Source organism: Oncorhynchus keta, chromosome 5, assembly GCF_023373465.1.
Source record: "Oncorhynchus keta strain PuntledgeMale-10-30-2019 chromosome 5, Oket_V2, whole genome shotgun sequence".
NCBI classification, from domain to species: Eukaryota; Metazoa; Chordata; class Actinopteri; order Salmoniformes; family Salmonidae; genus Oncorhynchus; species Oncorhynchus keta.
The window spans coordinates 4,405,808-4,430,708 of record NC_068425.1 but is presented as its reverse complement, the minus strand read 5'-3'; the positions used below and the strand labels follow the sequence as shown (position 1 = coordinate 4,430,708).

Sequence of the window (24,901 nt, the reverse complement as noted above, 5' to 3'; positions counted from 1 at the left end):
CCACATATCATCCAAAACAACAAGCTGAGCTCAAATGAAAACGTAACGTTAGTTGACTTACTTGCTAGCTAATCAACTAGTTGTCAAAATACTGTTGTTGTTAGCTGGCTAACTACTACTCAGTCAACGACCAGTGGCAAGTGATAGCAAGGTAGCTAGCTTGCTGGGCATTCTAGCAGGCTAGCTAATACTAGTGAGGAGGAGGGGTAGCTAGTTGATACAGTTAGCTTAGATAACGTTAGTGTAATCTTGTGTTGAGACCGGTGGAAATCAAAATTGATTAGGTTGTGATGTAATCAGGACAATAGCATAACGTTAACACTTAATGGTTTATTTTTTTGTTCGCTTAGTCAGAGATATCAGAAAATGATAACGCAGTTAACGTTAGCTTGTTTAATTCCCGTGTCTCAGTACCAGGCCTCCAGGCGACTCGCTCCCAATAGGCGCACGCTACGACGACCTCAAAAACGACGGAGTCCTTAGATTTGTGCTCACGCAGGAGCTTCAGGTGAAATACATTGCCAACTAAAGGCTTTGCATTCACACTGTCATTTAAAAAAATAAAAACTCATTCGTTTTACCTCGTTTATTCGGTTGTCAAGGTGCGCGGGATCTTTCTTTCCCAGGATCCAGAACAAACACCTCTCGTCGTCGGTGACGTCATGCGCAGACAGAACGTGAAGTACGTAACGCGGTTTGCATCAGTTCATTGCTATACCGTACATTTTAGTTTTCACAATCCTATGCACTGTATCACAACAAAAATAATCACGCTTCAGTTCCTTATACCACATGGCAAAGCAACGCACAAGTGTATACCCAAAAGGCTCAGACTTGTTTGTTTCCATCTACACGGACACATGCTCTCACCTGCGGGTCAAAGCCAGGCAACTGCTTCTTTTGAGCTTTCGTTTACTTAGCAATAGCTAACGGTGAACTTTAACATCAGCTGTTTTGATTATGCAGAGGTGTTGATTCTTTCATTTATCTTAATACATGTAAAGGAATTCTGGGATTACTAGTAGATGTAAAACCTGAGCTGTCAAGAGGTCGAGGAATGGACTAATTGGGCAAACTTGCTTCACTCCTCTGTTGATTTCAAATATAGGTGATGTATCACGTTTTACAGAGCTATTACTTCCATTTTAAAGAGTTCTTATCGATTTAATAAATAAATCAACAAATGTAAAAAAGTGGGGGGTATCAAACATCATAGGGTCACCATCAAGTAATTCATTATATTCACCAATATCCAGCACTAATGTAATATTGTTGGAAATATGCCGCCCTTACATAAAACTATACACTATTATTCACGAATAATAATAATAATGAAATGTAAAATGGTTTGGGTTGTGACGTCCCAAGGATCCCGAATAGCACTGACCGTAAAGAAATGGGACTCTGCTGATTGGATATTTTGTGAAAAGTCGTAACCCGAAAACCAGGAAGTGCAGTGTGAAGGTTGGCGCAGTAGCAGCGCAAACATGGGGGTGAAAATCGAGGTGTTTCGTGTGAGTACATAGGTTTGTTTCATCATAATGTCATGATTAATAGCATACACGAGGGTACAGTTTGTCGTTTGTAAGGGATCCTAGCCGCAACAAGAAAAAAGACTGCACGCGAAACGCTCTATATTGTTGTAGAAATAGCTACACGCTGATCGTTACAGTAGCTAACTTGCTAGCTATCCAGCCAGGTGGTCACGTAACATCATCCTCGTCAACACTGGTGTTATTTTAAGGGACACACTCTTTTCACGCCACTTCGATACTGATTTTCGTAGCAGTTTAGGAGAGCATTTTCGCTAACCCTTTTCCTAACCTTAACCTCCGTCTCCCAACCTGCTGAAGTTCTAAGTTAACCTGCTACGAAAAAGTAGGGAAATCAAACATTCAGGCTGCTACGCATGATTTGATTTGATCACCGAGGTCATCATTTGATCAGTGACGTTTTTTTTCCGGAGTTCCCAATCGTTTTGAAAGCACCGCCTGATTGTTGTCTGATGACTGTAGTGGTCAATTATACACAAATCAATGTAGCGATCTATTATACTGACTAACAAAGAGATGATAGTGACTTGATATAGATGTTTATTTTGTCTGTGTTCCTTTGTGATCAGATGATGCTGTATTTGTCCTTCCCTGTAACCATGTTCTGGATCTCCAACCAAGCAGAGTACTTTGAAGAATATATTGTGAAGAGAAAGGTTAGTGTTATTTTGATTGGTTGATTGATTAATTTAGTTTATTTCATGATTAAAAGTACATATAACTAAGGTTGCTTCAGCCGGAGACAACAGTCGCTACGTACATAACAATTGTTGAGGTTAACACACGATAAAGCCCAATGGCTCATTCTTTCAGTTCTTTTAAACTTTTTACTAGATTGTGTAGACAGTCTGAGAAGGTTGACAGTACTGTCTGACAAACTAAAGCAAATTCTGACATTTTGTGTATGACTATGTCATAAGTCGTTTTTATCTGTTGTTCATTAATGTTAAACTTTTACTTTCCTCTTTCATGGTGATCTCTTCTACTACCTTCAGAGGGAGATTTTCCCCCCCGATGAGAAGATGCATGTGAGTGTGTGAATAATGTCATGTTATTACGCCAACAGTTACACATTTTCTCTTGATTTAGGAACAATGAAGTATGACAAATCAATGCCTACCAATAGTGACACTTTTGGAGGGTAACGATTTGAGATGAAAGGAATATCCCACTCCCAATACAAATTAACATAATATTTTGAGTGGAATAACCCTTTAAGAACTGTTTTGATTTGGTGTTGGATTGGTAGGACTGGGGATGTTGTATTTGTTGTCAATGTCTCTGTCCTCCATAATTGAAAATAAAATGAATAACTGTTTTGATTGACAATGGTAGATTATGACTGAACGATCTGTGTTACAGAGGAAGGAGCTGGAAGACTTCAAAGAGCGGATGCGAGACCGCAAGGAGCGGCGGCTACTGAAACGAATGGCCTTGGAGGAGGCTGAGAAGGAGTGAGGAGGACCGTGCAGGGAGACAATCGGAGGAGGACGATGTCCCCAATGCCCAATCATCTGCCTGTTTTTCTACTTGTTGTTCCACAGGAGGGGGAGCAGTGTCACTGTCATGCCCATGGGCTGGAACATGTGTTGCGTCACAAAAGGCACCCTATTACCTATTTAGTATACTACTTTGACCATGGCCCATAGGGCTCTGGTAAAACGTAGTGCACTGTATAGGATAAAGAGTGCCATTTGGGGTTGGAGGATTTCGTGGAGTATGTAGGCTATGCTATACACCGTTTGGGAGGGTGTGCTTGAGGGGGACCTTCAAGTTACCCCTTTGAACTGAATAGTCTTGCTGAAAAGATTTTAATTAAATGCTTTATTTCACTGCAATCAAACAGACTTTATTGCTGATGATCTGCTCTGTGATGGTGTTGTTGTAAAACATTGAGTGTGTATGATTGTCTCAAAAAAAAATGTGTGATTGAAATTTGAGGACAGAAGCATATGGCTTGGAATATAATTTATTTACATTTTTTGGAATACATGTCTTTTGTACATGGGTGTTTCAACATTGTTCTTCATTAAAGTTTAAATGTGTCTTTGCCTGTTTTTTTTTGTTTTTTTTGTGATGACCATTCTGGTCTAGAAACAGTATGATGTCACAAAGCCCCTGTGTTGTGATTTGGACCATGCTGTGACATGTCATTTTATGTCTGAGTCCTATTCTGTTGGGAGAAATCATTTAGAATCTGGCAGGTACTAGCTGAAATCATCCAATGAGGACACATTTTTCAGTTCTGTGTCTTAAAAAGTTTTGCTACGGTGTGCTCTAAAGAACACAACCCAGCCTACTGTATCTTCCCTCTAAGACGTCAAGTTTTATAGGGGCCTCTGGAAACGGAACTATGGAGGCTAGTAGGCGGTTGGCAGCTCGCCTGCATACCATCACGGTGCTCGGGAAACACTTCTGGACGCACAACTTCTCCGTCTCCCTACTCTTGGATGAGCTGGGCAATGTACCACAAGTCACGGGGTTGATTTTCTGCAAAGTTCGCTTGCTTGATGGCTCCTTTACTGAGGAATCTCCAAGGTGAGGGGAGGGGGGTACCAACTCTAGTGAGCAAGTGAGCTTTTAGTTGAATCTGTTGTGATTCCTCACGTCCTCTCACCTGAAAAAAATCAGGGAAGCAAGGACAGACTGCATTAGAGGCGAACATCCAAAATTTGACGAAAGACTTAAGATTCACACACAGTTACAGAAATACATTTACATTTAAGTCATTTAGCAGACGCTCTTATCCAGAGCGACTTACAAATTGGTGCATTCACCTTATGACATCCAGTGGAACAGCCACTTTACAATAGTGCATCTAAATCTTTTAAGGGGGGTGAGAAGGATTACTTTATCCTATCCTAGGTATTCCTTAAAGAGGTGGGGTTTCAGGTGTCTCCGGAAGGTGGTGATTGACTCCGCTGTCCTGGCGTCGTGAGGGAGTTTGTTCCACCATTGGGGGGCCAAATACTATTATTTGACTATTATAAAAAAATACTATTATCAAGTTGTGTGTGTAACCCACAGACTGGAAGTCCGGCACAACTCAGTGCAATGGGGAAAGATGTTTGAATTTGAGTGCCAAACTGCAGTCAACAGCTTGTCTGGAGTTCTGGATGACTGCATGTGTCGACTGTCAGTTCGCAAGGTCAGCTAACTTATCATAAATCAGTCTCTCCCTGCAAAACAGTGTGATGTGTGTCCCAAATGGCTCCCTATATAGTGCACTACATGGGGAATAGGGTGTCATTTAGGATGCAACATGGCAATTGTTACTAAATTAAGTAACATTTGATAAAATATCCCATCTAGGTAAAACAGCATACATAAAATGAGGTGTGTTGTGTTTTGAATCTTATTCAAATGTACTGAAGGAAAGTGAAATTATGAAAAAGATTAAATAACCTGTTTTTCTCTTCATGCAGGACACAAAGGGAGGAAGGTCATACCAAAAGGTAAGTTTGAGAGGAGAGTAACCACTGTTCCACATGTTCATAGGCAAGCTCCCAACTTTTAGCATAGTAAGGGCTTGCTTACACTTATCCAGACCCTTTAGATTGGCAGACATGGAAGGTATAGATGCATGAATGTTATTTTTCTTCTGTAGGGCATCCCTTTTTCTCACAACTTCAGTAATAATATCTCCTCAATTTCCATGTTACTAGGTGGGTTATGTCGACCTCAACCTGTCTGAGTATGCAGGCTCTGGGTATGTGACCCGGCACTGCCTCCTAGAGGGGTATATGAACAAGGACAACAAGCTGGACAACTCCCTTCTCAAGGTCAGCCACAATTATTTAGGTCCAAACGGGACCCTACTCCCTTTATAGTGCACTCCTTTAGTGCACTACATGGGGAGAATAGGAGAAGTAGATAAGTCCTCAGACAACACTGCTTATGTCATCGTGAATGAACAAAAGGTGGGTGCTCTTAGAGAAGTTGACGTTTGCAGTTGGTGAGTACATTTTGTGAAAACAAAGTCTTGTAACAAAACCGATCCTGTATAACTTGTTGGATTCATTGGTTACCTGTCCAGGTGGGCCTACATATGCAGCTGCTCCAGGGAGACCCATGTTTCAGAGTGTGAGGACCTTATTAATAGCCTTGATCAACTATTATTCACTGATACGGTATTATGGATACAATTTCACATAAACTACTACTTACTATTCAACCATCTCTTCATTTATATTAATTTCCCAAATTTGATTACATTATGCCGATAAGTCTTTGTCACTCTCCTGTTTTGTGCTTTCCTCAGTCCTACCCAGCATTCACTGCCAAATGGAACTTTATCATCTGAGAATGTTGAGCAGCCCAGAGAAAGCACCTCCAGTCACTCTGAGCCCGGTATGCGTGACCAGCCAGGGTTTGGACCTGTGCTACAAGACTGTCAACCTGCTGAGCATTCCTGAGCGAATGCCTAGGCTTTAGCTAACACAACTCTTTAGGGCTTAGACTTGTGTGGTTAACCTAACAACCTCCGTTTAATATGGTTGTAGGCAAACACACCAACTCAGAGAGATGCACCAATTCACTATCCTCATCAAACTGCAACCACCAAAGATCATTTGGCATTTGAAGTGAACCCCACAATGTTTTCAGGTTCCTCAGAGGACATCCTGAGAACCCTGAGAAGGCAGCTGGTGATGAAGGGGGGGCTGCTGCTTGATGCCATACCCAGTCAGAACCCAGAGGCACAGGAGAGGGCCAGAGTTGTCAGTCAGTTGACTCGGGTCGGGAACACACGGGTGGATGCACAGGATGTGGTTGAACATCTCTGTCTAGAGAGCTTGGGTTCAGTATTTGAGCTCCCTCCTCCCATGGAAGGTGCTTTGAACTTGATGCTGGTTTCAAGAACAGATTAATCCTAGCCTACTCAATAGAAAGTGCTAATGCTTAGTATCTATATCTATTACAGAAGCTGGACTTGCACTCTTTGTTGGTCAGGATGGCACCACAACCCTTGGTGTCACTCATATACAGAACAGGTAGCCTATTGGAGATGGATCTCAACCGATCCTTGAATTGTTATATGTTGATTCTAATGTAATGAGATTCTGATTCTTAATTGGATTTCCAGTGATGCCCAACTCTGTCTCAACAGGGACTCCCATGCCGGAAGTGTTGAGAATGTCATCATAATGAAATAAATACGATGAAATAAAGATGTTTCTCAACCAAACCATACGAAAATCTTATTTTCTTTGCTCCTACCCTGTACCAGAGACTTACTGTAAATGACAATGTTTTAATGCAAATTAACTCATGAAGAATATGAATAACACTTTAGTCAAATTGGAAACTCTTATTTACTTATTCATTTTGAGTGCATTTGAACACTTTCCTATCTTTAAAAAACAAAGCGGACATGACGTGGATGTTATGTTTACGTCAGCCAGTTAAAACATTTAATTGAAAAGAAATCGACAACACGGAAGTGTCAAGATGGCTCCAAGCGGACTGAAGGCTGTAGTCGGAGAGAGTAAGTTAAGAAATGTGTTAATTTTATAACTCAAGTGTCTAATGTTCGACGTTCTGCGGTCGAAATAGTGCCTTTTTGATACCATCACGTTTTTAGTTTGTCACAAATTAATAACAGAAAACATCCAAACTGCCTGGCTAGCGATGCATAGCATTCGCCACTCAAGCAAGTTGCTTCCGAGTAATGCCTGGCCATGGATATAGCTGGCTGTCATTAGGCTATTTAAAATGTAAATATTAAATGTGACTGGGAAGGGTATGCATCATCACTAGTAGTAGTATTTCAAGTAAGCTCTAAAACTTGTTTTGCTGACTTTAGAAAAGTTTGGTCATACGCACGTCCTTGAAAACAGGTGCTGGGCTAATGAACAATACTAGTAAAGAACAAGAAGGCCCGCACACTATTAAATATCCCAATTCACCGCTTTTTTTGACAACGTTTCGATCCGAAACGGATCTTCGTCAGGTCAAACAAACCGAGTGCACACATACCAAAATATACACATCTCACCTCACCATTGCGGACATGACGCATGGTGGGTGCAAAAACAATTTGTTTATCGCTAATTTTATAACAATGAGATGGATACATGTCGTAGTTCCAGAAAATAATATCTATTTACAAAACGACCAAGTAGGTGACTTGGAAGGCAAGAACAAATGGTCTGATATCAAACTCCTGGTTCAAACCTCTAAGAGACATGGTACACAAACGGTGGATCCAATACAATTATCTTCTCATAGATTATCAGTACCCCCTCCCCAGGATTCTTAACATGTTCGATGGCAATGTATCCCAAAGAGCTAATGTTGTGAAGAGCCACCACATTGTCTAGAAAGGTAGTACGTGGCACCGGTGGAATGTCAGACCTCACCACCATTTGACCGATGTTGGGAGTGTGTCTGAAGACTACCCGCGGGGGTTCTTTAAACGTCTTTTCCAGTTGTGAATCAGTGCTCAAGATGTACCCGTTTTTATTAATGGTGTGATCGAACTGTTTACCAAGTGGGGAGTATTGACGGAAGCATTGAATGCGTTGGTCAGGAGGCCGGGGAGGTTTGGGCGTGAGGCTTTCATCCTGGGTCATATTTTTTACAGCGTTCCCTTTTGTTTTGCTTATTTTATTATGGAAGCTATGATGGGAACAATAGGTCAAGTTGGGTGTAGCTAGTTGATTGTGGGCTGCCTTGTGATCAACCATACATGTGAAGGAAGACTATGTGTACCTACTACCTGTATAAGTTTATGTTCCTTTAACCTTTACGACCCAGTTAGTTACTGTTTGACCCTGGCAAACAAACACCATCTGAAAAAACATAGATCAATTGGGTCAACTTTAAGAGATCTCTGTCAACTATGGAACCAGGAAGGAAAAAAAAGATTCCAGAACCTAGACTACTGTTGTCTATTTCCAAATGTTTTGCCTCTTGCCAGGCCATCATTATAAATAATAATTTGTTCTTAATTGACCCCCCCCCCCATGTAAACTAACTATAAAATAAACACCTCTACTCATTCTGAGTTATTGGACACATTTCAGTTTTGTTACTGTAATATTTCATACTTCCTCTCTGTCTTTCCTCATCTCTTAAGAAATCCTGAATGGTGTTATCAAAAGTGTGAAGAAGGATGGAGAATGGAAGGTATTGTAAAAAATGTTGAGCGTGGCTCTGAAAAGATCCATGTCAAAAGACATGTCTAATGATCAACTGGATATTAATTGATAACGCCCATCTGTTTGTCCAGGTGCTCATTGTGGACCACATCAGCATGCGAATCCTGTCCTCCTGCTGCAAGATGTCAGATATCATGGCAGAGGGGGTGACTAGTAAGTGCTGGGATGGGATGGCCAGTGGGCTAGGCTAATTGTATTTGTCAATAACAATTTATTAGTTCAAGGGATACATCATTCTAAACGATATTCAGAGTAGACCTGGGTTCAAACAGTATTTGTTTTCTTTCAAATACTTAAGCTGCGCTCAACTGAGCTTGCCTGGTGCAATAGTCCCAAAAGTACAAACCCAACCCCTCCCACCTGGCACTTGAGACAGGCTTAATTAAACACTATTTGAAAGAAGTAAATACTACTTGAACCCAGGTATGGATTATAGTATGAGGAAGTGAGTGTCTGTGGAGGCGTTCTTCAGTTAGGTTTGTACAGTCACTAACTGATCTTCCTTTTCCTCCCCCAGTTGTGGAGGACATCAACAAGCGCAGGGAACCCATCTCCAGCCTGGAGGCCATTTATCTGATCTCTCCTTCAGAGAAGGTGAGAAGTGTGTTTCCCCTGCCATTCCCCATTTCACCATGTCATCAACTGCCATATCCTGTACTGCTGTAAAGTAATCTTCCACCTTTTATCTTCCTCTTTTTCTCTCTCTCACCTGTGTGTGTGTGTGTGTGGATGTTCTCAGTCGGTTCGTGCTCTCATCAATGACTTCAAAGAGATTGCTTTCACCTACAAAGCGGCGCACATCTTCTTCACAGACAGTAAGACCATTTGTTTTAAAACTTCAAAACTGTACTCTTCCCATGTCTGATAGAAAAAAATGTGGTGTCCTTTTGGTCATGTCTCTCTTGAAAGGAGATTCTAAATCTAATTGAGATTAACCTCGTAAAATGACAAAAAGCAAGAATATTTTTTTAAATAATACAATATAACTGTTGGTTTTGTGACAATCACCTATCCTGCAGACTGCCCAGATGCTCTTTTTGCTGAGATTGGGAGGTCCAGAGTTGCCAAAGTCATCAAGACTCTGAAGGAGATCAATGTGGCTTTCCTGCCATACGAGTCCCAGGTGGGTACCTATCTCCCTACCTACCCTACAGCACCTTCTTTGAACTTTGCTCAACTCTGGTCGCATGGCCAAATTGCCAAAAGTCTCATCGTGCCATCTCCCATTGAAAAGAACACATTTTCTGGTAGTTTGATCATTCTAAGGAGTATCCAGTGAAAATGCCCAGTAATTGTTGTCTCTCGCTCTCCCTCCCTCATGCCCTTCATCTCCCTTCTCTATTCTAGGTATTTTCCTTGGATGATCCCAGCTCCCTGCACTCATTCTACAGTCCAGTTGGAGAGGGGAATAAAGACAGAATGATGGAGACTCTGGCAGAGCAGATCGCCACCCTCTGTGACACCCTGAAGGAGTACCCTGCCATCCGCTACCGCAGGTACCTATACACACCATACCCTAACTTACAGACAGGTCTCATAAATACAGACATGCAAGTGCCACCAGAGGTTTCAGTGGGAATTGGATGTTCATCTGAGTAAATGGATACTTTTAGTCCTCCAGTAGTGGATGAAAGTAGCAACACCCCAAATAGATCGCGAATTGACACTTTTCAATGTCTTTTTCAACGCTCATCACACAGGTCTTGCATACAGAGCCTGTCTTCAATGGTATTTTTGCACATCTGTGTCTGTGCTCGTTCAGTCGCAAGTCACCTCTCTCTATCTACCTCTCTCTCTCTCTACCTCTCTCTCTCTACCTCTCTCTCTCTCTACCTCTCTCTCTCTCTACCTCTCTCTCTCTCTACCTCTCTCTCTCTCTACCTCTCTCTCTCTACCTCTCTCTCTCTATCTCTCTCTCTATACCTCTCTCTCTCTACCTCTCTCTACCTCTCTACCTCTCTCTCTATCTATATCTCTCTCTCTACCTCTCTCTCTCTCTCTCTCTACCTCTCTCTATCTACCTCTCTCTCTCTCTCTCCTACCTCTCTCTATACCTCTCTATATCTCTACCTCTCTATATTTCTCCTCTCTCTCTCTACCTCTCTCTATCTCTCTACCTCTCTCTCTCTCTCTATCTCTATATATATCTCTACCTCTCTCTCTCTACCTGTATCTCTACACTCTCCTCTACCTCTCTCTCTACCTCTCTCTCTCTCTCTCTCTATCTATCTCTCTCTCTCTCTCTCTCTACCTCTCTCTCTCTCTCTCTACCTCTCTCTCTCTCTCTCTCTCTCTCTCTCTCTCTCTCTCTACCTCTCTCTCTCTCTCTCTACCTCTCTCTCTCTCTCTCTCTACCTCTCTCTCTCTCTCTACCTCTCTCTCTCTCTCTCTCTACCTCTCTCTCTCTCTCTCTCTCTACCTCTCTCTCTCTCTCTCTCTCTACCTCTCTCTCTCTCTCTCTACTCTCTCTCTACCTCTCTCTCTCTCCTCACCTCTCTCTCTCTCTGCCTCTACCTCTGCACTCTCTCTGCCATATAGCATATATATGTATATATATATATATATATATATATATATATAATATATACGCATGCGCATATATATATATATATATATGTATATATGTATATATATATATATATATATATGTAGCATAATATATGTATGTATATATAATAATATGTATATGTAATAATAATATGTGTAGCATGTATATGTGTGTGTGTGTAATATGTGCATGTAATAATATGTACCTCTCTCTCTCTACCTCTCTCTCTCTCTACCCCCTCTCTCTCTACCTCTCTCTCTCTCTACCTCTCTCTCTATCTCTATGTCTCTCTCTACCCCTCTCTCTCTACCTCTAATAATAATAATAACTCACTGTCTCTCTCTCTCTACCTCTCTCTCTACCTGTCTCTCTCTCTCTGTCTACCTCTCTCTCTCTCTCTACCTCTCTCTCTCCCCTCTCTCTCTCTCTCTACTGTCTCTCTCTCTCTCTACCTCTCTCTCTCTCTCTCTCTGTCTCTCTCTCTCTCTCTCTACCTCTCTCTTCTCTCTCTTCCCCTCTCTCTCTCTTCTCTTTCTCTTCCCTCTACCTCTCTTCTGTCTCTCTCTAAGCTCTCTCTCTCTCTAATTCAATTTAATCTAATAATTTAATTGGCATAATTAATACAAGTTTCAAAACAGTGCCATATTACAAATCTCTCTCTATAATGTAATATGTATCTAATAATATCTCTCTCTCTCTCTCTAATAATCTAATAATACATGTCATAATGTAAAATAATTAATGGACACAAGTGTAAAATAAATAAGCATAATGGTACTGGTGTGTAATAACAATGGTGTTGTTCTTCACTGGTATGCGTAATAATAATAATACAGACTGGCCCACATGTTATCTAATATCTTCGTAATACGGCACCATCTCAATAATCACTGTCTCTATGTGGTATCTTCTCTCTCGTATATCTCTACTAATACTCTAATAATACTCTACGTATGTAATGATACGCCATATTATGCTCTACGTACTATCTACCCCTGTATATGTATCTCTCTAATACCCCTCTCTCTACTCTGCATGCATGTACCCAATAAAGGGCTTTATTGTGTGTAATAATGTGTTAATAATAACGCAAGTAATAATGTGTAATAATAATAATAATAATAATAATAATGGTAATAACGTAAACATACCCCTATAAATAATATCTGTAATAATAAATAATAATAATAATAATAATAATAATAATAATAATAATAATAATAATAATAATAATAATAATAATAATAATAATAATAATAATAATAATAATAATAATAATAATAATAATAATAATATTAATAATAATAATAATAATAATAATAATAATAATAATAATAATAATAATAATAATAATAATAATAATAATAATAATAATAATAACAACTATAATAATAATCTAATAATAATGTGTCTAATAATAATAATAATAATAATAATAATAATAATAATAATAATAATATAATAATAATAATAATAATAAAATGTGTACACCCTCTAATGTCCCTAATAATGTAATGTAATAATATGTGTAATAATAATCTGTAATAATAGTCTAATAAATAATAATAATAATAATAATAATAATAATAATGACATAATATAATAATAATAATAATAATAATAATAATAATAATAATAATAATAATAATAATCTAATATGTATGTCCCTCTGCTAATAGCAATCTGTAATCTCCCTCTAATATAATCTAATAATAATAATAATAATAATAATAATAATAATAATCTAATAATAATAATATATCTAATCTCCCTCTAAATAATAATCCTCTCATAATATGTAATATCTCTCTAGTCTGTTCCCTCTCTCTCTCTCTCTAATGTCTCTCTCTCTCTCAGATAATAATCCTCTCTCTCCCTCTGTCTCTCTAGTAGTCTCTCTCTCTCTCTCAGTAAGGTCTGCTCTCTCTCAGTAGCTCTCTGTCTGTAAGCCTCTATGAAAATCTCTAAGAGCCTCTCTGTCTATGTCTTTGAGGTTTTAAGTCTCTCTCTCTAATAATCTGTAAGATGGCATAATGTATCTCTTCTCATTCCCTAATGTTTAGTAGACAATCTCACCTGTCTGTATCTATCCCTCTAATAATAATAATATCTCTCTAAACTCAGTAATAATAATAATGTATAATCCTAATAAAAATCCCTCTCTTCTGTCTCTCTAATATACCACTGTGTATCTCAGTGTGTGTGTGTCTGTGTGCCTAGTGTCCATCTGTGTCTCTCTCTCTCTGTCTGTATTTCTTTCTATACAGTCTCTGTCTGGGCAAACATCTCTCCCTCATTGTATGTGTCCCTCTGTCCCTATCTTTGTAAGTGTCCTGTGTGTCTCATAATAATGCTAATGACCCTATCAGTAATAATAATAATAATATATGTAATATATGTCTATGTAGTAATATATAATGTAATAATGTGTAAATAATGTAATACCTGTGTGTGTGTATATATGCTATGTGTGTAATGTGTGTGTGCTGTGTGTGTGTGTAAATGTGTGTGTAATGTGTAATAATAATAATATGATGTGTAAATGTGTGTGTGTGTGTATGTGTGTGTGTGTAGATGTAATATAATGTTGTAAGTATATGTAATAATAATGTGTATGTGTAATGTAATGTAATGTAATATGTGTGTGTGTGTATGTAATATATATGTGTGTGTGTATGTGTGTGTGTGTGTGTATGTGTGTATGTGTGTGTGTGTCTGTCTAATGTGTGTGTGTGTGTGTATGTGTGTGTGTGTATATGTGTATGTATATGTAAATCTGTGTGTGTGTGTATGTAATGTGTCTATAATGTATGTAAATATGTATAATATGTGTCTATGTAGCCTAATGTATGTATCTCTCCCTGTATGTAAATATGTGTCTGTAATAATATGTATATGTATGTAATGTATGTATATGTGTGTCCCTATATAATAATAATGTATATAAAGTATGTATATAAATATATAATATAATATATAATATGTGTAAATATGTATCCCTCTATGTAATGTGTGTATAATGTGTAATAATAATATGTGTGTGTGTGTAATGAGTATAATAATCCCTCTAATAATAATAATAATATAATAATAATAATAATAATCTAATAATAATCAATAATAATAAATAATAATAATAATAATATATAATAATAATAATAATAATAATAATAATAATAATAATAATAATAATAATAATAATAATGTCCTATATAAATATATATAATAATAATAATAATCTTGCTGCTGTATATGTGTAAATAATTTAAGTATATATATAATTTCATAATATTGAATATTTTCTCGAATCTGTGTAATCTGAATAAATATGTAATAATAATAATAATCATAATATCTTATCTATCGTGCAATCAGTTTCAATGTATATTGTGGGCAGTGATGCACATAAATGTCTTCTCTTGAGGCCTAAAATGTAATAATAATCTCAATAAGGCTATAATATGTAATCTGTATTAATATAATATAATAATCAATGTAATAATAATAATAAATAATAATAATAATAATAATAATAATAATGCTCAATAATAATATGTAATATGTGTGTTATGTGTGTATATGTAATAATAATATGTGTATATGTCATGTGTGCGTGTAATAAAATATGTATTATGCTCATGTGTGTGTGTGTACATATGTATAATAATATAGGTATGTGTATGTGTAAAATATGTATATGTGTAATGTGTGTGTATCGCGGTGTATGTCTATAATCTGTAATAATGTATCTCTAATGGTGCCTCTATGGCGACCGTCTGTGTGTCTCTGAATAATCTGTCTGTGTGTAATAATGAACCTGGATTGTGTGGTGTGTGTGTGAGTGTGTGTGTGTGTAATATTAATAATACATACGTAATAATAATATGGGATTCATGTGAATCTATGTGTGCTGTATGTATGTATGTGTGTAATGATGTATGTGTATGTATGTGTACAAATATGTATGTGTGTGTGTATGTATGTGTGTATGTTGTGAACAATGTGTATTAATGTCACTGGTGCCCTATGTGGCAATAATAATATAATGTGTGTCCCAATGTGTGTAATAATGCGTATGTGTGTTTGTGTGATCATGTGTGTGTGTCCTCATATTTATAATTTGTGTGTGATGTGTGTGTGTGTGTGTCTGTATGAAATATGTGTGTGTGTGTGTTGTCCCATATTGGGCTATGTGTATGTGTGTGTGTGTGTGTGTGTGTGTGTATGTGTGTGTGTAATCTGTGTGTGTGTCTTTGTGTGTGTGTGATGGTGTCTGAGTATCACGTGACTCTGCTGACGGTGAATAATAATCTCTGTGTGTATGTGAATGTGTTCCTCATCTCTGTCTGTGGTGTGTATCTAATAATAATATGTAATAATAATAATAATATTAATAATAATAATATAATAATAATAATATATGGACTATATATATGTATATATATCTGAATAATATGCAATATGTGTGTAATAATAATAATAATATGTGTGTGTAAACAGATAATATGAAATAATGTGTCATAATAATGTAATAATAATCTCCCTAATTTAATATAATAATGTCTAATGTGTGTCCTGATAATAATATGTGTGTGGTGTGAATAATAATAATAATAATAGGAATAATAATATAATAATAATAATAATATCCCTGTAATATGAGACCTTGTGTGGAGTAATGTGTGTAATGTCTGTAGTACTCTACTGTTGTGTGTCTAATGTGTGACAACCTCAACAGTGTAATAATAATCTCTCCCACCTAATAATAATGTAATAATAATCTTTAATGAGTCCCACCTGTAATGCCTGATAATACCCTAGTAAAAATACTGAATAATGTGTAATAATATTAAAAATGTGTGCGTGTAATGATGTGTGTGTAGTAATAATGTGACATGTGTCAATAATGTGTACTGTATAATATGTCAATAATATGTAATAATAATAATGTCAATAATGTGTAATAATGTGTATAATAATAATGGCCCAATAATAATAATATGTAATAATAATAATTAATATATGTGTAATAATAATATGTAATAAATAATAATAATAATAATAATAATAATAATAATAATAATAATAATAATAATAATAATAATAATAATAATAATAATAAATAATAATAATAATATGTGTAATAATAATAATAATAATAATAATAATAATAATAATAATAATAATAATAATAATAATAATAATAATAACGTAATATAATAATAATAATAATAATAATAATAATAATAATAATAATAATAATAATGTGTGTAATAATATGTAATATTAATATACGTATATGTGTGTAATATATATGTAATATATGTGTAATAATAATAATAATAATAATAATGTGTACGTCTCTATGTATGTGTGTACGTAATATGTGTGTGTATAATAATGTATCAATATGTGTAATATATGTGTAATGTGTGTGTGTATGCTGTAATGTAATAATATGTGTGTAATAATAATGTGTAATATGTGTGTGTGTAATATAATAATAATGTATATAATAATAATGTTTAATAATAAGGTATGTGTGTAATATGCGTAATATAATATAATATGTAATGTGTGTGTGTATGTACGTAATATGTAATATGTGTGATATTTAATAATGTATGTGTGTGTAATTCTGTTTTGTAATGTGTGTGTGTGGTCTTATAAATATGTGTGTTGTTCTGTGTGGGAATGTTTGTGTGTAAAAATGTGTGTGACCTTTGTAGTACCATAATGTTTTCATGTGTAATGAATGTTGTAAATGTTAATAATAATATTACAATGGCTTCTCAAGGTTACTGCCATGATAATGCGCTTAAAATGTATAATGTTCCTGAGATAATTGTATCATGCGTTTGTGTATACGTGTGTGCAGTCATGTTTGTGTGTGTGGTGAAGATGTAATGTGTATATGTGTATGTGTGTGTGTGTGTGTGTGTGTGTTAGTATGTAGTGTATGTGTTGTATGTGTGTTGTGTGTGTGTGTGTTTTATTGTGTGTGTATGTAATGCCTGTGTGTTGTGTGTGTAATGTGTTATGTTTAAATGTATGTGTGTGTGTATATGTGTGTGGTGTATGTATATGTGTGTACGTGTATGTGTGTAATGTGTGTATATATGTGTGTGTGCAACATAGTCAATGGATGTATGTGTGTGTAACATTGGTGGAATTTCACCCCTGTATATGGGAGTAAAATAGCTGTAAATTGTGTGTGTGTGTGTGTGTGTCTGTTGTGTTTGTGTGTCTGGATCTCGTATAATGTCGTATGTGTTACCGGGCAATGGTTGTGTGTTTCCTCAGTTTGTGTGTGTGTCTGTAATCAATGTGTGTGTAATGTGTGTGTATGTATAAAGTGTGTATATGTATATATCATGTATATCATGTGTGTGTGTGTGTGTGTAATGTAAATGTGATGTGTGTGTGTGTGTGTGTATGTGTGTGTGTGTGTGTGTGTGTGTGTGTGTGTGTGTGTGTGTGTGTGTGTGTGTGTGTGTGTGTGTGTGTGTGTGTGTGTGTGTGTCCTGCTATGTGTGTGATAGCATGTGTGTGTGTGTATGGAGGTATAATGTGTATAATAATATGTCATGTGTGTGTAATGTGTGTATGTATGTAATGTGTGTGTATGTGTATATGTGTAATAATAATGTGTATAATAATGTTAATAATATGTAATAATTTAATATAATAATGTGTAATGTTCTATGTATGTACGTATGTGTATAATATTTGTATATGTGTATGTATAATGTGTAATAATGTAATTTAATAATATAATGTAATTTAATGTGTATGTGTGTACGTTTTTGTGTGTGTGTGTGATTTGTATGTACGTGTGTGTATTTATGTAATATGTGTGTATTATGTGTGTCAATGTTTGTTACGTTTTGTGTGTTTGTATATATGTATATTCATGTATGTGTCTGCCATAATGTGTATATGTACGTAGGTATATGTTACGTGTAATATAATGTAATAATAATGTGTAATGTGTATGTGTAATTATATGTGTGTGTATGTGTAAATGTTGTGTAATATGTGTAATAATATCGTAATAATATGTAATGTGTATTATGTATGTGTGTGGTATGTATGTGTGTGTAATGGTAATGTACGTATATGTAATAATGTATGTTAATAATGCGTACGTATGTATGTGTGGTAATGAGTACGTATATGTGTGTACGTATGTATGTAATGTGTACGTAAATAATGTATGTGTAGTAATAATACGTGTGTATTAATAATGTAATATATGTGTGTGTGTGTGTGTGCGTGTGTGTGTGTGCGTATGTGTGTGTGTGTGTGTGTGTGGCGTGTGTGTGTATTAATATTAATGTTGTATGCGTGTGTATGTGTGTATCATATGTGTAATGCGTATGTGTCATATGTGGTAGATGTGTGTGGTAGGTGTGTATGTGTGTTAACATGTGAGTGCGTCAGCCTGTTACTATGTGTAATGTGTGTGTATGTGTGTGTGTGTGTGTACGTGTGTAATGCGTACGTACGTGTGTGTGTTAATAATGTGTGTATGTGAGTAATGTGTGTGTGTGTGTGTGTATGTGTGTGCGTGTCTCCTTATATGGGAAGTGTATAAATATATAATGTCTGCCGTGGGAATGTGTATGTAGGGCTGGATGTATAATTTTATAAAATGTAATAATTTTATGATATATATGTGAAATTCCTCTTTAAAGATTAAAGCGCTGCGCAGTAACTGTGTATGTGTGAAGGGCCCCTGTGTACATGTATATGTGTGTGTTGTGTGTATGTGTGTGTGTGTGTGTGTGTGCACTGTAATTTTGTGTGGTGGTAAATGACATGTCATGTCTGTACGTATGTATGTAATTTATGTATGTATAGTATACCTGTGCTGCTCTATTGATACCATAGATATGCACGGATGTCTTTTTATAATATATGTATTGTAATAATACCTAAATAATGGTAATTCTATTTGCTGGCCTGGTATTGTCTTATCTTTAAATATCGTATGCGTAATGTCTCTGTGAAATAATGTTTGTAAATCATGTGCGAATGCGTACGTTCCTCAAGGTCTGTAATAATATTATAATTTATTATGTATAGTAATAATTTATGTATATGTATAATAATAATATTATGTAATAATATGCTATGGTATAATGTAATTTAATGATAACATGGTAAGCCCCAATAATATAGTATGTGTAATAATTATTGTATGTGTAATTTATTATTAATAGTATGTGCAAAATTTAATAAAATAATAATAAACAAGATATTGTTCTATGTATAACCCAAGAAACAATAATATCTTCTGTTGAATACAATTAATAATAATAGCAATGTAAATAAAACTATATATAATAATACTCTGGACCTGTATCTAATTTTGAAGATAATAATAAAAATTTAATAATAGCTTTTTCCATAATAATAATAATAATAATAATAATAAATGAAGTAATGGTATCTGTGGTAAAAATGATGCTCGAGTAAAATAATAATCCATGCTTTTGTCACTAGTAATGCAATGCTCTAATTTTCCCGGCTATAATAATAATAAAATAAAATAATAATAATAATAATAATAATAATAGTAATGTGTAATAATAATAATAATAATAATACTAATAATAATAATAATACATGTGTGTTAAAAAAAAATCTTTCCACTGGGATTCTGCCTCTAACCCTATTCTGAAATGGCTGTGTGTCACTATGCTTGCTGGGGCTCTAAAGTGTCTCCCTGGGGGGTATGCGTCACCTAATGAAATGGTTCACTGTTGTAATATTAATAATAATAATAAGGTTGTGTGTGTGCGGAGAGATCTTTGTGTGTATGTGTCGGCCTTGTCTGTATGGTAAGTTAGCTGTGTTGTAAGATGTCCCTCTAGTGAATGTGGGGGATGTAAAAATTGGCAAAGTGGGTGGGGTTATATCCTTCCTGTTTGGCCCTGTCCGGCTATATATAATCTCGGATAATAATAATATGTCTCCCTGACCCCTCCTAATATCAGCCTATATATATTTATGCTATAGTATATTATGTGTGTCGGGGGGCTAGGGTCAGTTTGTCCATATCTCTGGGTAGCTTCTCCTGTCCTATTCGGTGTCATGTGTGTCAATCTAATAATGTGTGTGTGTAATAATTCTCTCCTTCTCTCTTTCTTTCTCCAAAAATAAAATGAGCCCTAGTTGTTGACTACCCTGACATGAGTGACTCCTTGTGTCCCAGTCCACCTGTGTCCTGCTCAGTTTCAAAAATGTAAAGACATTACACCGTGCCCCAGGACACACCTGACATGAATGGCTACTGTGCTGTCCCCAGTCCACCTGACTGTGCTGCAAATAATTTTAAAACTAAATATTATTAATATGTATTTACAATGCTAAAATGTCATGTAAATATTTAAACTGCCCTTTTCTTGGTCAACAGGTTAAATCTTGCTACCCGGCACAAAAAGTAAACTGGCCACCCACATGTTTTTCAATGTCTATGTTTTCAGCCTTTCTAAATGTTTTCTGTAAACTGCTTTATCTGTAATTGTTTGCTGTTTAAGGGTTTTGCAGCTGGGTTTCTGTACAAATTTGAGATATGACACTGATGTCTTCTCTTGGCTATATAAATGTAATTTGATGTGATATATATATGTGTGTGTGTATGTATATATAATATGTGTGTGTGTATCCCTGTGTTGTGTCTCCCTCTAATGTGATCCTCTTGCTCTCTGTGTGTATCTTCCTCTCTATCTGTCCATCCATCTTTCCATCTGTCTGTCTCTATTACACTCTTGTGTGGCCTGTCCCTCCATGTGTTTTCTTTCAGATGTCTATAAATTGTGTCTGTTTATTATGTGTGTGTGTAGTCTAATTTCCTGCTAACTGTGTGTCATCTTTGTCCCCATTTCTGTGGCCCTTTCTCAGTGATGTGTGTTTGTTTCTACCTGTCTGCTGTGTGTGTATGTAATCTATCTCTGTCTTTCTTTATCTATGTGTGTCTTTGTATGTTGTGTGTGTATATGTGTGTGATTAGGGACTGTAAAATAAATAAGCATATGTGTGTGTGTGTATTTACAATGGTGTGTGTGTTCATGTTGTATAATATGTGTGTAACACACACACACACACAAATAAAAACACACAAGCAATAAGTTCCGCAGTAAAAAGAGATGGTATGTAATAATAATAATGTGTGTGTAATATATGTGTAATAATAATGTAATGTGTATATGTAATGTAAATATGTGTAGTAATAATAATATGTGATGTGTGTATGTGTGTATGTAATGTGTATTATATAATGTAATGTGTAATAATGTGTGTGTGTGATGTGATGTGTGTGTGTAATGTGTGTGTGTGTATGTAGTAATAATGTAATAATGTGTGTATGTGTATGTGTGTGTGTAATGTAATAATGTGTATGTGTGTATATATGTAAATAATGTATGTGTGTATATATGTAATGTGTAATATGTAATGATAATAATATGTAGTGTAATATGTAGTATGTAATAATGATGTGTAATAATAATAACAATAATAATAATATTAATAATAATAATAATAATAATAATAATAATAATAATAATAATAATAATAATATAATAGTTGGTAATATCTCCCGGCTAGTTGGGGATGTATATGGCTGGTGTCTATCTCTCTAGGTTCTCCCAGGATGTATATATGCACGTAACATCACGGCGGTGGCTGGGAGGATAATATAATGCGCCGCGGCATAATCCTACTATAATATGGTGCCAAGGGATTCTAGCTCGCCCGGCATCGTCAATGTATTTTTTGTACCAGAGCATTGCTACGTAAAACCCATGAAATAACCCAAAATGCATAATCTATCCCTTCCGTAATTCTTGGCCCAGGCCTGTAGACCCTGGTAAAGTAATAATAATAATAATTGGGGATGTTTGGGATAGTCCACGTAATAATGCCTAATAAACTATTAAAGTGCTAGTATAATGTATCAGGGAATCTTAATCTTAATCTTGATCTTAATCTTGATCTTGCTCTTGAATATGTGTACGTATGAGGAGAATGGTACTCTGAATGCTAAGTGACGTTCAGAAGGTCTGGCTAGTACCTCTGTATGTATGCTCATCCACGTGTGATCTTCTCATGCTTCTCTTCTCTCTCTCAAGGTATGAGATCATAATCTGTTTCTGGGGTAGGTTGGCCAGTGGTATGTGTGTGTTCAGTTGTAGGACAAGTGTCAGGACGTACGTAATGTCTGTGTAATACTGTAATGCCTGTAATACACAGTGAGTTTGTGTTAGAATGAATGTGTGGAGAATGGGGTATAATTATGTGTATGTATATATGTGTATGTAATGTAATGTAATGTGTATAAACTGTATGCGTAATGTAATGTATGTGTAAACTGCGTATGCGCACCCTGTCAAACTGCATGTATATGTAATGTAATACTGCTGTAATATATGCGTATGTGTATGTTGGTGTGTATGTATGTAATGTATATGTGCGTGCGTATATATGTAATGTGGGTTAAACCTAATATATAATACCTGTAATATGGTGTAATTGATGAAATATGTGCTTGTCAACAGAGCTATTGTATATATGTGTGTGTAATATTATGTATGTGTGTAATAATAATCATTTCTCTAATAATAATTAGATAATAATAATATAAATCCCCAGATGTCTCATAATCCCCCTCCAATTTCTTGCTGTATGTAATGTGGTCACTGCTATGTGCCATTGATCCCCCGTTGGGTAATAATTAGGCAGCTATTATGGGCTGGAGAGGACTGAAGAGGGTTGGGGAGCCGTGTAGGCTGCTGGATTCCAGGTGTAGACTGACTGGAGATCATCTAGGAAGGTTACTCACCATAAACTACCAATGAGAATATGATAATAGTCAATCTGTTATATATATATATATATATATATATATAATATATATATCTGTATATATGTAATGTCTTTGTCTCTGTCTATATAAGATGTCTGCCCATGTCTAATATCTCTGTATTATAATGTGTAAACTGCAATTGTAATTGTAAACTCTTTAAATAATGTAATGCACCTCTTTAGAATAATAATAATAATGTGCTCTGGCTTTTTCTAATAATAATAATAGTGGATGCTACTAATAATAATAATAAAATGTAATAATGTATAATAATATACTGTGTAATAATAGTGTGTAATATGTAATAATGTGTAATAATAATAATAATAATAATGTATGTAATGTATGTATATGCGTATGTGTGTGTCTGTGTCTCTCTCAATCTGTGTCAATTCAAGGGCTTTATTGGCATGAATAATAATAATAATAATATGTGATAATATGTATAGTGAATATATAAAGTGAAAAACAACAAAGATGTGTATGTAAACATTACACATGCAGTATGTTTTTAATGTGTGTAAAGGATTACCGTGTCATGTATGTATGTTTGTATGTGTGTACAAAAATGTGTGCTGCTATTGACACAATGTGATAAAATGAATGGCATGTGTGGTGTGTGTATTTACAATGGTGTTTGTTCTTCACTGGTGTGTCTTCTGTGGTGTGTGTCACTCCTGTGTGTGTCTCTCTCCACCCCTTTCTATTACGTAATATGTAATATGTAAATAAATACTCTATGTAATGTCTCTCCCTCATGTGCTGTATGTATGTAATAATATCGTATGTATGTAATAATCGTGTAATAATGTATGTATCGTGTGTATCGTGTAATATCGTATGCTACTATATGTATCGATAATAATAATATAATATCGATGTATGTGTAATATCGGTAATAATAATAATAATAATAATAATAAATGTTTGCCTGTAATAATAATAATGTGTAATAATAATCTCTAATAATATGTGTGTGTCTCTCTCTCTCTAATGTTTCTGCCTGCCCGTATGCGTCTCTCTGTATCTCTCTAATAATAATATCGTAATGCGCGTTTGCCTGCCCGTATGTTTCTCTCCCTATCTGCGTATGTGTGCGCATGTCTCATAATATTTAAATAATATGCCTGTGTCTATGTAATCTGTCTCTATAAATAATAATAATAATAATAATAATAATAATAATAATAATAATAATATGTAATAATATGTAATAATAATAATAATAATAATATATAATAATAATAATATATAATGGAAATAATAATAATAATGTATAATAATAATCTCTAATAATAATAATAATCTCTTTCTCTTTCTTTGCGGTCTCTCTCTCTTTCTCTCTCTCTCTCTCTTAGGTCTTTCTCTATCTAATTTTCCTCTTTCTCCTTTCTCTCTCTCCCTCAATTTCTCTCCTTTCTCTCTCCTAATAATAATAATAATAATAATAATAATAATAATGTAATAATAATAATAATAATAATAATAATAATAATAATGTAATATGTATAATAATAATAATATGTGCTACTCTATGTAATGTATATTAATAATATGTGTAATAATAATAATAATAATGTGTAATAACTCTGTATGATAATAATAATAATAATAATGTGTAATATGTAATAATAATAATAATAATATATGTATGTGTAATAATAATAATAATAATAATAATAATATGTAATGATAGCAATGTGGGCTAATAATATGATAATGTGTGGGCTATCGTCGTATGTATTGAAATAATATGTGTGTGCTAAAG

General features: G+C 35.1%; 4 protein-coding genes across 5 annotated transcripts in view; 3 read left to right on the top strand and 1 right to left on the bottom strand.

Moving 5' to 3' along the window:
* The window catches only part of LOC118384343 (bromodomain-containing protein 4), a 47,602-nt gene extending 46,628 nt beyond the window's left edge, over positions 1–974 (bottom strand). The window contains exon 1 of the mRNA XM_035770770.2: positions 582–974. The gene's annotated coding sequence lies outside the window, so the exon portion shown is untranslated. The remainder of the gene's footprint in view (positions 1–581) is intronic.
* Positions 975–1,368: 394 nt separating this feature from the next.
* LOC118384344 (protein PET100 homolog, mitochondrial) lies at positions 1,369–3,604 on the top strand. Its single transcript, XM_035770771.2, has 4 exons — positions 1,369–1,514; positions 2,123–2,209; positions 2,549–2,581; positions 2,916–3,604. The coding sequence occupies exons 1-4, from the start codon at positions 1,488–1,490 to the stop codon at positions 3,009–3,011; spliced, it is 243 nt and encodes an 80-aa protein (XP_035626664.1). The 5' UTR covers positions 1,369–1,487; the 3' UTR covers positions 3,012–3,604.
* Positions 3,605–3,906: 302 nt separating this feature from the next.
* LOC127929938 (protein FAM102B-like) lies at positions 3,907–6,668 on the top strand. Its single transcript, XM_052518301.1, has 9 exons — positions 3,907–4,091; positions 4,581–4,701; positions 4,979–5,008; positions 5,219–5,335; positions 5,384–5,473; positions 5,590–5,636; positions 5,815–5,903; positions 6,159–6,383; positions 6,475–6,668. The coding sequence occupies exons 1-9, from the start codon at positions 3,907–3,909 to the stop codon at positions 6,546–6,548; spliced, it is 978 nt and encodes a 325-aa protein (XP_052374261.1). The 3' UTR covers positions 6,549–6,668.
* A 252-nt stretch (positions 6,669–6,920) lies between these two features.
* stxbp2 (syntaxin binding protein 2) overlaps positions 6,921–24,901 on the top strand; it is a 41,727-nt gene continuing 23,746 nt past the window's right edge. For both annotated transcript variants that reach the window (XM_035770765.2, XM_035770764.2), the window contains exons 1-7: positions 6,921–7,038; positions 8,632–8,681; positions 8,785–8,866; positions 9,231–9,307; positions 9,453–9,528; positions 9,733–9,836; positions 10,061–10,209. In XM_035770765.2, coding sequence (XP_035626658.1) covers positions 7,002–7,038; positions 8,632–8,681; positions 8,785–8,866; positions 9,231–9,307; positions 9,453–9,528; positions 9,733–9,836; positions 10,061–10,209 — 575 coding nt within the window. In that variant the 5' untranslated portion in view covers positions 6,921–7,001. The remainder of the gene's footprint in view (positions 7,039–8,631; positions 8,682–8,784; positions 8,867–9,230; positions 9,308–9,452; positions 9,529–9,732; positions 9,837–10,060; positions 10,210–24,901) is intronic.